Raw genomic sequence first — 13,781 nt, forward strand, 5'->3', positions numbered from 1 at the left:
AAAAAAAAAAAAAAAAAAAAAAAAAAGACTCTTGTCTCCTTACCTCCAGATTTCTCACTTCCTTGGGAATCTCTGTCACCACTGGGTTTCTTGAGACAAGACCTTTAAACATTGCCCTCCATCAGAAGTCCATCAATTACAGACACACTAGAAGGGTAACCTTTTTTCCCCATCTGTCAGGAGAAGGGAAGAACTGCCAAATCAGCACATAGTTACACACAACTTCTCAACCCAGGTGGCACAAACACAACAAAAAAATTTTTGAGAAGACGAAGAGGCAGATTTTAGGCCTTGCAGCATGTTCCCAGGCCTCTGACCTCTCCGACCATCTGCAGCAACAATTTTCTCTTCACCTGTTGCTGTTTCCTAGTGCCAACTTGGAAATCAAATCTCAGTTTCTGGTTAGTTGACCCTGCTTACAGCGCAGATGTGACAAAAGAGACCTTTCAGGCATGCCTCGATCTGCCAGGCCTCAGAGCTCTGCAGGTAATGCTGATCTGTAGAGATTCCTAGGATTCTTTAGTACTGCACTGTGAGCTGCTGCAGGATGCAGCCTTTGGGTTTGTTTTTTTTTTTTTAGTAGGGAAGAAGTAACTGAATTTCCTGTTTTCTTATTAAGAAGTCCTTGCATGGCTTATGATGCATTAAGAAGTTTAATCTGAAATCAACCTTCATATTTCACAGCTCTCCAAACCCTGTTAAATACATTTATCTTCAGGCAGACATCTGACTGCACAAACTAATCCAAGTTTTCCTTGCTCTAGACACAGCGTGTCTAGACAAGACACGCTTGCTGCAGTTTTGGAACTGGCTACCCCAGCCAGGCGGGTCTCCTTCTATCCCAGCCCCACTCCCCTCTCTGCACCGCGCTCCCGCTGATCTCGTCGCCGCCCCGGCTGTCCCGACCGAGCCCTGCTCAGCACGGCAGGACGTGGCCGGCAGCCGCACCCAGCGCAGACCCCGGAGCGGCAGGCCATTACTGGTGCGACCGGACGGCAGACTCCTAATGTGGAGCCGACACGGGCAGGGGAAGCCCGGCCTAAAAAGTACAAAATCCGCTGCGAGGGGGCAGCTCGGAACCGTCGGGGAGAGCCAGCCAGGGGGCGGGCGGGCGGACGGGCGTCATGGAGAGCCGTGCCGAGCGGTTGTGAGGGGAGGTGTTGCAGGGGGCGGTGCGGGGCGGCACGGCGCTGCCGGCCGCTGCTGGCCGCTGCTGGCCGCTGGGCAAGCGCAGGGCTGCGGGACCGCCGTCGGGCCGCCGCGCACGGACGACACGGAGCCGCGCCTGGAGCGCGGCGGCAGCAGCGCAGGTGGGTGAGCGGGAGGGCGGCGGCGGCGCGGGGCGAGCGGAGGAAACCGGCGGTCCCAGGGCGCTGCTCGCAGCCCCGAGATGTCTGGGGATAACCGGGCAGGTGCGGCTCTAGAGGGCAAGGAGAGGCGCAGCTGCTGTGTGCACTCCTCATCATTGTGCTCCTCTCTCCTTTCTTCCCCTCATTTTTTTCTCGTTATTTCATTAACTTCTTCCTTTCTCTTTCTTGCTTTCTTTCTCTCTTCTTTTTGGACTCCTCTGCTCATCTCTGTTATTTTCTTTCATTTCTGCCTTTATTTTTTTTTTCCTCTTTCAGTGTTTCTGTCGTCCCCCCTCTGCCTTTTCCCCTGGCATTGCATGCAAGGCTGGCCCCACCATTGGATGCAGAGCAACCCAAACCAGGCTGCTGGCCTTGGAGTGCTGGGTTGGCATCAAATCTGTTCCCGGGGACAGGGCACATCTCATGCTCTTGAGTTGCAGTCCTAAGATGTGGTTTTTCTTAATTTGCTGAAACTAGGAAAACTCTGAAGAAACATGATTTATTTATTTATTTCAGAACAGCAAATCTGTTTAGAAGGTTGTAAATAGTTTTCTGTGATCCACTTTGGGTGGGAGAGCTTAGAAGTCTGACAGGAGGCTCAGTTGAGTCTGGCATTTTGCCCCTTTCAGTGCTGCTCAGAAAAGTAGACTTCTTTGTGGGAAAGAGGAGTGGCAGCAGCAAGGAATTGCCATTTCGGAGCCTGAATTTTTAAATTTCTTATTTCACGGATTATGATGTAGGTGACCTCAGAGCTGGCAGATGACAGCCCTCGGGAGTCAGAATAAGAGGAGTCTAACATTTCAGTCTTTCGACTTCAACTTGAAAATTGTTGAGAAAAATAATGCAATATTAGGAGCTCAGCTAGGAGCTCAGTTACAGTGGTACACTGTAGGTATATACATTGGAAAATAATACTCTTTTGATCCTCCCTGTGATTTACAACTCTGCCTACAGTAAACATCAGTAAGCTGCATTAATCTCTTCCATATGAATCTGAATTGTCTGGGGCAGTACTTCTTTCCTGAAGCTATAAGAGCCAAAACTTTCTTAAAAAATGTGAATACCTTTGCCAAGTCTGTACTCTTTTTCTAAACTTCAGTGAAATGCACAGGAGAATATATATGGTAAAGATCCACAGTCTGCTCTGCTGAAAATATAACAATTTGCCGAGCAAAATTCTGCTCTCTGTCTTTTGCTGTCATGGAGAAGCTGCTACTAGTTTTATGACGAGATTTATTTCTGTTTTGCTGATAATAGTCTCCTGGCTTTTCTTTGAAGCCCAACACAAAGTAGTAATTTCTCCACTTAAATTTGTTCAGAACTTCCTGAGAAAGCGTTGTAAAATATAGTTTGTTGTGTTTTTATCTTTTTGTATATTCTTGCAATGGAGTCTACTGTCTGGTCCAAAGACCAGTATCTGGTCTTTGACAAAAAAGAATTGCACTCTTTATCTGTGTTCTTGTGTAGAGTTCGTTCAGGTCAGATTAAACTCATCTCACCTGAAGTGAACAGTGGGGGAAGAAAAAGCATGTAGTGCTTTTATAGTTGTGGACTAAAAGCAGGAAATGCTATTTCGTTGACTTGCACAATAGAGTTAAACCTGTGTACCAGAGCGTGATGCTGATCCATATTAGTGCTGTAACTATCAGAGATCTCTTATTATCAAGGGACACTGTTGTTTCTGGTGCCGCTAGTGAAATTTAACTGTAGGCATGCCTATAGTGCCTTTGGAACAGAGCTGAAATCTCCTTTGAATTATATTTTGAGGTGTTTTTGAGGAAGGATGAAAGTACTCAGAAGTTTGATAACTTCTTCCCTCCCCTTTCAGGTTCAGGCTAGGTTTGACAGGTAGTAATGCCTTCCCAGTAACTGCATCTGCCAGTTTGCTCCATCCTGAAATGCAGCATTTTCACAAGGCAGCCATTAGCAGGCACTGTAGTTGGGCACAAGGACTGCAGACCTGCTCAGCTGCTGGTAAAATTATAGCTCCTGCTTCAAGGTGAAAAATGGAAAAATATATACCTATGCAATTCACTTCAAGGCAGCCAGCGCAGAGCACAACACAGTTCCACAGTGTGTTAAACTGGGCAATATTACTTTAAAAAATTTTTGATGGTTTTTTGTTGAGATTTGTGAGTGTACCATGTCAGCTACCTTGAGGTAAAACATATTTTTGTCTCCAGTGTTAACAGTCTTAAACTCACTAAAAGTCTTTGTGATAGTGGCTTTCCTTTGTTTAGTTCTACTCGGTGAACACATATGGGAATCAGACTTAGAACTCAGTTCTGGACAAGATGTACATGACAAGAGATTAATAGAAAGCTTACCAAAAATTACATTTTTTCTACACCATTTCACACACTAAGTGTCTATTTGTGTGGGTCTTACTGTTTTCTGTTTATTTTAAGGGGACATTTTTACAGTGCCAGGTGCCTGACATTTGAACATAAAATCTCAAAGTAACTGTGGTTTTGAATTTATTTTCACTATTTTTCTTTTTTCAAATTATTTTATTTTCCTGGGAAGCAGTTCTCTGCTTCTATTTACTCTCAGTATTCTGTGTCTAGGTAGGTGTAGCAATGTCTGTAAAGCTGCCTTCTAAGCTAAAAAACACTAGGTTTTTTTCTAAATAAAAGAAATGGTTTTGTTTTGTTTTGTTTTTCTTACAAGTATCTCTGGAAAAAAAAGTCCTGGTTTTGTGGAGTGTTGTTAATGAGCAGACTCTGTACCCACATGCATCCGCACTGCTCTCTGGGCATGACTTCCAGATTTCAGGTCTTATCCCACAGTCTGACAGTGGCCCAAACACTCTGCTTCTGACCAGTGCCCATAAGACTGACAACTAATGGAACAAACGTGACTGTTCATTCAATTTAAGGGCATATCTGCATTTAAGGTTGCATTGCTTGATACCATGGAAACTCTGAGTAAACTGTGTCTCCACTGTGTGTAGCACATCTCTTCCAATAACCCCACATGTACACAGTCTGTCTTTGTGCTTGTGCATGTTGGTGTTCATGCAAGCTGCTTATTGTTTTAAAAATCACTTCCTCCTCAGAGCAAGTGCTCTGCATAGCTGAGTCTGAATGGAAGCAGGTTAATTGTGAAAAACAGCTTGCAGGGCATGCATACTTTGGTATGGATGGTATGCCCTGTGAAAACTCAAGGGCTTTTCAGTAAGTCCATGCCCAGGGGAGAACCTTCTGCTGAAGTGTCACGGACTAGTTGCATAGTTTCTGTTGGACTGACCTTTGAGGTCTTTTCCAACCATCATCATTGTGCTCCACCTTGGATGGAGCTTGAGGGGGAGAAGTGAAGGGCTGGATGACACTGCTTCCATACTGTTCCAATGGGCAACTCACTTCTCTTTGTATCTCCTTCCCCTCCCACTGAAGCAAAAAAAGGAAAAAATTAGTCAGTTCTGCCCCTGACTTCCCCACCCATCAAAAGCATTACTAGTTTTGTGGCCCATCCCAACCACCACTTAAGAAATGGGTGTACTCAGCACTACATTTTCCACTCAGCTTACTTCAATAGGTTTCCACAAAAATAAGAACTCCAGACTGTTATGACTGCACTTAAGATTGTAGTGAAGCTGCCAGAAAGATTTCAAGCACCTGAAGTAAAGCTTGGATGGAAAGCTAACCTATCTGTGGACATAAACTAGAGGCACGTGTCATGTTTGTGCTTCTGAGATCTCTAAAGAGCTGTGTGCCAGGAACAACTGAATTTATGTCACTGAAGCAACTACAGGTGGGGAAGCACTCATGTCTGCTTCCTCTGGCTGTTTTTAGAGGAAGGAAAACAGGGGAAGTGGAGAGGGGCAGTGAGGTACATCCTAGCTCAGTGGCCTGGGAAAGCAGTGACAGGCACTAAGGCCTTATGGATGAATGCATAACACCAGCGAGGTCTTGTGTGCCCTACGTGTAGCTGATTTTGGTCTGTGGTGCTACCCAAATCTTAGCTCCTTCCTGTCACACTTCAAGTGCCCCAAACTAAAATCTTACCCTCTCCTTAGACCCTTCCTGAGCTTCTGGTGCTGGTACTGGCTCACAGTGTGTTTTGGAGCCTTCTGTTTCACTGCTTAGTTGATGTTTAGCATCTTGCTTCAACAGTTTCTCTACTGCTGTAAGCAAAGGCTGAAGTGCCAAAGTCACAAGCCATTTAATTCTTTGTCCCTGTGCCACCAAATCCTGTCATCAAGGGAAGGGTCTGTATACCATTCCATAGCAAATCCTACTTGCTTTTTTTAAAATCCAAAAAACAGTAATAATTATAAGCATAAAAATATGTATTAATATCTTAAATACAAAAAATATATATAGTTAGCATATGGTTTCACTTTCTTTTCTAAGCCTTATTAAACTGGTTGTGGAGAGGGAGGCCCTGTGTGTGATGCAGGAGAACTGGCAATCTGTGTGCTGTGTCGTTGGTCAGCAGCAAGGCTTAGCAATGCAGTGCTTAACAAAGTCACACACACTCTTACACTCCCTTGAGGGGGAAGCAGAATGGTGCCCTTGTGTGGACCTACATTTTGCTTGTTTTCCGGAGTAGTAAATGTGTGTAACTGCTGTTAGAAAAATGATGAAGATAGGAGCCTGAGGACAGTAATTGGGCAAAATGAATACTCCCCAAGGGTGATACCAGCCTAATGTGATTAGAGGCAGCTCTTGCTTTTAACCTAGTTTAGGGAAAGACAAGCCTCCTACTCTCAGTCTTATTATCAGTCCAAACATGGAAGCCCGAGGCCAAACCAGGAGACTGAGTTTGCAGGTGTTGTGATCATATAGATCTCTGAAACCCTGTTGTTAAGGGGGGCTTTTCCAAACACCCTTGTCCAGGTCTTGTGTACTCTTGTGTTGTCTTTGCTCCTCCTTAACTCCCTCCCCCCTTTTTAAGGATGCAGTTTCACAGTAAACTTGTTACTTCATCAGGTGTGCAGCTGAGGTGTGGTTCTTCTTCATTCCTCCCTGCATTGATGTTCTCCTGAAGTGGGGGCAGGCTGGGCTATCGAGATCGTTGGGCCCCACCAGTAGGCAGCTGAAACTTGCTCGTACATCAAGGTGAGTGAGGAGCTGCTGGGTGTGGGTGGCCCGTATAGTAAAGGCAGGAAGGGAACTGCTCCTTACTCCAGAAGCAGTTTATGTCAGACGATTCCCATTGTGAGACCACAGCCAAAGGGGTCTTTTGTGCTGGCAGCAAAGGGCTGGGATCGCTGTTGCTAGACTCACACTTGGCTTCTCCGGGGCTGCTGGCAGGGCTGATGTAACATCACGGTGCTCTTTACCACCACAAAATGCCCCTTGCACAAGTGCTGCCACACAGTGCGGGTACTATGGTCATACTAGCAGTTCTGCCATTACCTGCTGCAGATCCAAGCCAACAGTCTGCATAAAATGTCCAAATGAGCTTCTGTTGTCCCTCAGAGCTGAGCTGTAATCTTGTTAAGGGTGGTTAGGTTGGTTCTTGAGATGTAGGGGAAAGGGTGGGGTTGGTGGTTTTTTTTATTATTGAAGACTTACATTTCTTGTTGGATTTTATGTTTGCTTTTAAGGATGGGTGAAGATATACTTATCTGAAATCACTTGCTGAGTAGGGCTAAAAGAGCGCTGTTCCCTCCTGTCTGTGGCTGCAGCCTTTCCTTAGTGAGGGTTATTCCCAGTTCTTTTCACTTGCACAAACACCCATGCAGTCTCTTTCTGACTTGTTTCAGTCAGTAATGCTGGTTGTCTTAGCAGTTATATAGTAACCAGGTAAACACATCACTGGCAAAGCCAGATTTTTTTTACGGTAGCACCTTTACAGTAATATAAAAATGTGATCTAGACTTACTCTTCCCAAAATATCTCCCAGACTGGCAGGGAACGAGTACTTGTTTCACAGATGAGCAGATGCAGCTGATCCAAGCTATGTGCCCTCGCAGAACAGGTGTCAGAAGAGAAGACCAAAACTAAGCACAGTAATCTCTCTTCCCAAATGCCTGTGTAAATGTCCAATAGTCTGTACTAAATATCAAGCTGTAAATACCTGGTGCATTCTGTTTAGTCATATTCTACTCTCTCTTTGTGGCTCTGAAGATAACTTTGGCAGGAAGAAGTGATGCAGGCAGCTAACCGCACCTTTCTACCAACTCCTCCAGCACTAGCAACTGTTGTAATTTTCTGTTTCGAATGACTGCCTACATCAAAAACGCGATCTCTAATGAGGAGTAAATGTAGAAGATTGAAGTGGGTCAAGTCCATAAGAGAGACTAAATCCTGGGTGAGAGCACACCCAAAGCTTCAGTGTGAAGCCTTTTATATGTGGCTTTGTGAACCTCCTGCTCTTTCCAGTGCAAAGTTGTGTCTCTGGCAACGTGTTCTTTACTGTGCAGAGTAAAGCTGTCCAGAGAAGTGAAGAAGGTGGTAAACATTTGTCAAATGTAGTTTGAAACCAGTTTAGGGAGTATTCTAGGCTTGTGAATCTTTCTAAAACAGAAAAACAAAACAACAACAAAAAAATTCTAAAATAGATTTAGGTGATAAATTAGGTGACAGGTCACAAATCTTTCCTAGCCCTGTAAAGGTCAGTATTTACAAAGAATATGCCAGAGTTTAGTACTATTTAGTGAGGAATTGCAAGCATAAACAAAAAAAAAAGTTTATTGTTAAGTCTGTTCTGTGGCAGCAGTGTGTCTGTGAGAGAAATTTGACTGTAGGGGAAAAACTCCACCTAAAAATAAGAGCTCTGTTAACCTGTAAACATTTACAGATCTCTCTCTCTGGTGTAAAAGAAATGCAGATTTCCATTATTTTGAGCTCAAAACAACTGAGGAATTGCATCCAGTTTGGTATAGATGACCATTCTGAAACAGGTTATTTACCTTGTATTCAGTTGTGTAAGGAGCTTTTCATAGTAAGCTTTATTCTTCAGAAGTTCTTAGGAGGTGGAGACCACAATGGTAGGTTTCAGTTAAGGCTCTGGCTCCCTGCATCGTGTAGAACTGGGGAGGAGGGGCAAACCATATAGGCCATGTTACTTGATAATGCTCATGTTACTTCGTACACTGAGAATACAGTAAAGTAGCAACACTAACTCTCATTCTAAAGAAACAAATTCCAGCTTCTGACAGCTGAAAATTCACAGTTAAAAATGAGGCATTTTTATAACTTGGTAAGCGTAGAACAGTAGTTTAAGGCTAACCAATATTACTAGCTTCACCTTAAGGAAATACATACTTGATAGAGATTATGAAGACAACGGCATAGTTGGTCTCCTTCCTTTATTAATTTCATTTGTTATGAATATTATTTTTGTTAGATCAGATCTACCAGTCAGAACTGGAAGAATGTCAAGGAAACAAGTATGTAGTAGGTTATAAGGCACGTTAAAAGTTACTCTAAACTGCCTGATGCTAGATCACAATTTAAATGTGGTAATTGTGGAATTCCTCCCCACAGCCAGTTGGTTTTTTTTTTTGCTTGTTTTTGTTTAATTAAAATTCAAAGTGTGAGACCAATTGCTTAGACAGTACCACTGCACAATTTCATCTGCAATTGTACACACGTTTACTTAGCTGCTTACATTAAGAGTTTAAATTTTAGTTCTTCCAGCCTGACATCAGTACGCACCTAAGACAGACTTGGAACAAACATCTGCCTTTCTGGTTATAGTACTGCCTGAAAATTTTGCTGATCCCTACTGCTGTGCTATACATTTGTGCAGTGAGATCACCCTCCAGCCACCTTCTCCACCTGGATTTATTCCCCCAGTCAGTTTGCAGAGTGGGCACAACAGTGGACCCAAAACATAGTGCATCCCAGTGGCATCATTGCTGTCAAAAATCTTCGTAATATCGGATCTCAAATTTTTACACATACATTTTGAGTTAAAATCAAATTGAGATCCATAGTTCGAGAATTAAAAGCTAAAGTAATACTGAGGTACCATAAGGAAAAGAGGAAAAAAAAAAGAAAGATCTTATGCTGAACCTATAGTAAAGCTGTGAAGGACATACAGTTCACTCTTAAACAAATGTTCTTATCAATTATTTTGGGAAGCGATTACTCTTAGAGCTGGACAAAAAAGTCATAGCACAAAAAAATGTACTGAAAGTAATAAAAATGAAAGGAGCTATGTGTCTCTCCAATTCAGGGATGTGGTGAACTCTCTGACTTGCGGACTAAAATGTTGGAAGATGTTTGCTATATGTTATACTGTTTTTTGCAACTACAGCTTAGTTTGAAATTCATACCTACACTGGATTATTCAGACAATGAATTTGTAATCAGAAATGACGTTTGTGTAGCAGTGTAAATTGTTTAAGAATTTCCTGGCTTTGAGCAGTCTTTGAAGTGATATTTAGAAAAAAAAAAAATTCTAGTCCTTTAACACTTCAGTATTGCAGTAGTGCAACCTTCAAGAGATGCTGACAGAATGAAAGTATTTCAACACTGTGTGAACAGAAGCAGGACCAGAAAAATAACTTACCGTCTCTAAGTGAAGGTGAAGATAGGATTGGCAAGTCATAAATCTTGATGCAACTCAGCCTTGTGGTATGTTTCAACATCAAAAGCAACAGCTGAATAGTAAAAATGGAGAGTGTCTAGACAATGGTAATGCAGTACTGCAGTACTAAGAGAGGCAGGGGCTTAACACAAATCAGCTTTAGAATGAGCAGTAACTACTGCCTTTTTACCTCGAAAAAGTGCTTCAGCAGTTCAGCTACAGCACCTTTCACAAAGGTGAGGAACTCTGCTTTACTAATTTCTTTCTCCTCTTTTCATCAGCTCTTTCCTAATAGCATTTCTAAGATTAAGGATGTTGAAGAGAGTGCACCTCATGTAAAAGTCTTGAAAGTCTTCTGTGACTGTCTCCCCACTGAGGAGAAGGATCATCAGTAGCATTCAGTAGCATCTAGGAAGTTAGTGGTAAGTTAAAGTTCTGATGCAATCTGTGTTACTGCTGAACTAGATATAAAATGCTCTTGTCTAATTCTGAAGATGAATTAACATCAAGTACTTGCTATGCCAATAACAAATCTGACTTACTGACCTTAATTTTGTCAGATGAAGTCAAACGTGTTTCTGTTCTCTATCAGAACTTTTTGTCTGTATCCTTAGTGCTACAGCTGATAAAAGATAGGAAATAACGTACCAGCTGTATTTTCCCTCTTTTCCACTTTTATTGAAAAAAAAAAAAATTCTCATTTTCAGCAAAATATTTTTATTTGAAATATTTGCTCTTTACAGTCTGTTAATAGCAATGCCATTATTATCCCTTTGTCTTCTAAAGAAATCTTAGCAACGGCAGTGATTATGATATTTCATTTTATTTTAGGACTTTTCCTTCCATCTCCTTGACAAATGCTCCAAGTTCCCAAAAACCATGAACTGTTTTTTCTGACGTTGTTGAGGCTCACACAAGCAGAGTGGAGGGCAATTTTTTTTAGTTCTGCAAAGCCACCTGGTATTTGAAATGCTGAAAAGGAAACTACGTTTTTTCCACAACTTACGATTCAGACTTTTCTTGGGTCTAACTCTGATTTTAGTAATCATTTCGGTTTTGAAAGTTAACCAGAAAACAAACTTCTTAAATCGAAGACATCTTGAGCTGACTAAGGAGGACCCTATTGGCGACATTAACTGCACCAAGGTATTGGAGGGTGATGTAGAAGAAATTCAAAAGGTAAAGCTTGAGACCTTATCAATGTCGTTTAAGAAACGTCCCAAACTAACTACCAATGACTATATTAACATGACAACAGACTGTGCCTCTTTCATCAAGATGAGGAAATACATTATGGAACCTCTCAGCAATGAAGAAGCAGAATTTCCAATTGCTTACTCAATAGTGGTCTATCACAAAATAGAGATGCTTGACAGACTTCTGAGATCAATCTATGCTCCTCAGAATTTTTACTGTATCCATGTTGATAGAAAATCTCCAGAATCTTTTTTTACAGCTGTGAAAGGAATAGTCTCCTGTTTTGATAATGTCTTTATATCCAGCCAGTTAGAGAGTGTTGTATATGCTTCATGGAGCAGGGTACAGGCAGATATTAATTGCATGAAAGATCTCTTTAGAAGAAGTTCAAACTGGAAATATCTAATAAACCTCTGTGGCATGGACTTTCCTATAAAGACCAACCAGGAAATAGTAGAGAAATTGAAAGCCCTTAAAGGCGAAAACAGCTTGGAAACAGAAAAAATGCCTGTTTATAAAGAAGTAAGGTGGAAAAAACACTATGAGATTGTTGATGGTAAAGTGAAAAACACAGGTATAGACAAACAACTACCGCCTCTCAATACTCCAATTTTTTCTGGTAGTGCCTATTTTGTAGTTAGCAGAAGATTTGTAGAATACGTATTAGAAAATAGCAAAATCCTCAAATTTATTGAGTGGGCAAAAGACACTTACAGTCCTGATGAGTACCTATGGGCAACGATTCAGAGAATCCCCGACGTCCCAGGCGCTGTTTCTTCTAATGAGAAGTATGACGTTTCTGATATGAACGCACTGGCTAGGTTTGTCAAGTGGCAGTACTTCGAAGGAGATGTGTCTAAAGGTGCACCCTACCCACCATGCAGTGGAGTTCATGTTCGCTCTGTCTGTGTGTTTGGTGTAGGAGACCTGAACTGGATGCTGCGAAACCACCACTTCTTTGCTAATAAATTTGATACTGATGTTGATCCTTTTGCGGTGAAGTGTTTGGAAGAATATTTGCGACACAAAGCTTTGAATCTGCAAAACAACTGAAATGCTGCATGCTCCAGTTGTGAAACGCAGGACCAAAGAACATACAGCTGTAAATTTTTGCAGTCAACGCTGGTGGTGATGGTGGTGGTGGTGATGATGGGAATGATGATTATCGCTACATTGGTATGGTGATAATGTGGCCCTTCTTTGTGTGCTGACAAGGAGGAAAGAAGACAGAAGCCTCAGATGAAGATGAGAATGCCTTGTGTTGCATGCTAGGGCTTGGAACTTGGATACAAAATCACAGACAGTAGTGTTTGGAAGCTCAACTAATTTGAATATTTATTATCTCAATATGTGTTATGGTATAATTATTGGGCTTCCTGGGTAAAACTATTTGTTGAACGTGTGGAAAGTGTTCACGATTATTTCTGAGTTGCTGGTATTTTGCTTTTTTGTTGCTGTTGTTTGTTTGTTTGTTTGTTTTCTCAAGAATGTAATGCTCGCTGAAAAGGAGAAGTGAGGAGAAATAGGGGAAAGCAGCAGCTGGCCTGCATGAAGTTCATGTTGAGTGCTGGAAGATCTCAGGAACTTAACAATGAATTGATTTGAAAATTAAACAAAAGGGGATATACCAAAGCCAAAGGTCATCATTTAACTTAAATATGAATGCTGCAGTTCTGCAATATGTAATTTTGAGTCCTTCTGGAAATCTTCAGCAAGAAAATTAAGGACTTGTATTTCTATTTTTGTAACAAGATCTTGCTTTTGTACTCTTAAGCCCTCCCTGGTAATGTGATAAGAAGTTTATATATTAGTTCCTTGTTGTATCTTCTCAGGGAAACTTCAGTTTTGTGCCTGATAAGAGTTGGAATTTTACACTTACTGTATCACGAGCCTTGCTTTTGGAACTAGAATGATTCAGAAAGTCATTCTCAAAAACTTAAAAGAATTGCAGCAATGTCTAAATGTTACTGATTCAACTGCTGATTTCTACATTCTGTTAACTTCAAGTTGCATTCCAGACAACTTTAACACTAGGTGTGAAAAAATAAAGTTATTTTTCTGAATGATGTTGTCTCTTCCTACAAGTAAATTCCTGCAAAAAGCATTGCCAAAAACTCTAATCATGAAGAGCTATGTTATCTTTGCTATAAGCTGCAGCGGAGGCAAGTCCTACCTTTCCCACATCCATTCATTCATGTATCCATGATTATATAAATTTATCTGGTGCAGCTGTTACATATTCTTTTGTTTGCTTGCTTATTTATTTATTTCTACTTCACTTATTTCTGTTGGTAGAGTGGAAAGGAGGAAATCTGTAAGAGCTTCAGATTAGTTCCCTACAGGGCTTAGCTACTGAGATGTGGCACAAGTACTACAAACAGTACCGAAGCATAGCAACCAGTGAACTGGACAACATGAGAAATGGTACTATTGCTTATTTCTTTCCATAGACTTCTAGTTCGTCATGCATGATTACTGTCAGGTATACTATCTTATCCTGGAATTTATTATTAGCACTACCAAGTGACATAGCAGACACCGCATCTTTTTGTTGTTTGTGTTTCTTGGATTGCTGTGAAGGCAGTATAAGTTTCTCACAAACGTAGTTTGTCATGAAGTTTCTTCTGGGAAATATTTAGGTGCGAACACGATGAGCAGCTTAGCAACTTACCCTTTGATCATATAAGCTCTTAAGGGCGCTACAGATTCAATCTTAAATGAGGCCTTTTCTTTTCAACCCCATCTTTA

At 41.6% G+C, this 13,781-nt stretch overlaps 1 protein-coding gene across 1 annotated transcript; it reads left to right on the forward strand.

Moving 5' to 3' along the window:
* Window positions 1-5,792: 5,792 nt before the first annotated feature.
* On the forward strand, window positions 5,793-13,062 carry GCNT1 (glucosaminyl (N-acetyl) transferase 1). The gene is made up of 3 exons (XM_042826985.1): window positions 5,793-6,412; window positions 10,118-10,258; window positions 10,668-13,062. The coding sequence occupies exon 3, from the start codon at window positions 10,806-10,808 to the stop codon at window positions 12,084-12,086; it is 1,281 nt and encodes a 426-aa protein (XP_042682919.1). The 5' UTR covers window positions 5,793-6,412; window positions 10,118-10,258; window positions 10,668-10,805; the 3' UTR covers window positions 12,087-13,062.
* Window positions 13,063-13,781: the final 719 nt, after the last annotated feature.

Source organism: Centrocercus urophasianus, unplaced genomic scaffold (genome assembly GCF_019232065.1).
Source record: "Centrocercus urophasianus isolate 14NV4802_14NV808 unplaced genomic scaffold, USGS_Curo_1.0 seq_27, whole genome shotgun sequence".
In the NCBI taxonomy this organism is placed as follows: Eukaryota; Metazoa; Chordata; class Aves; order Galliformes; family Phasianidae; genus Centrocercus; species Centrocercus urophasianus.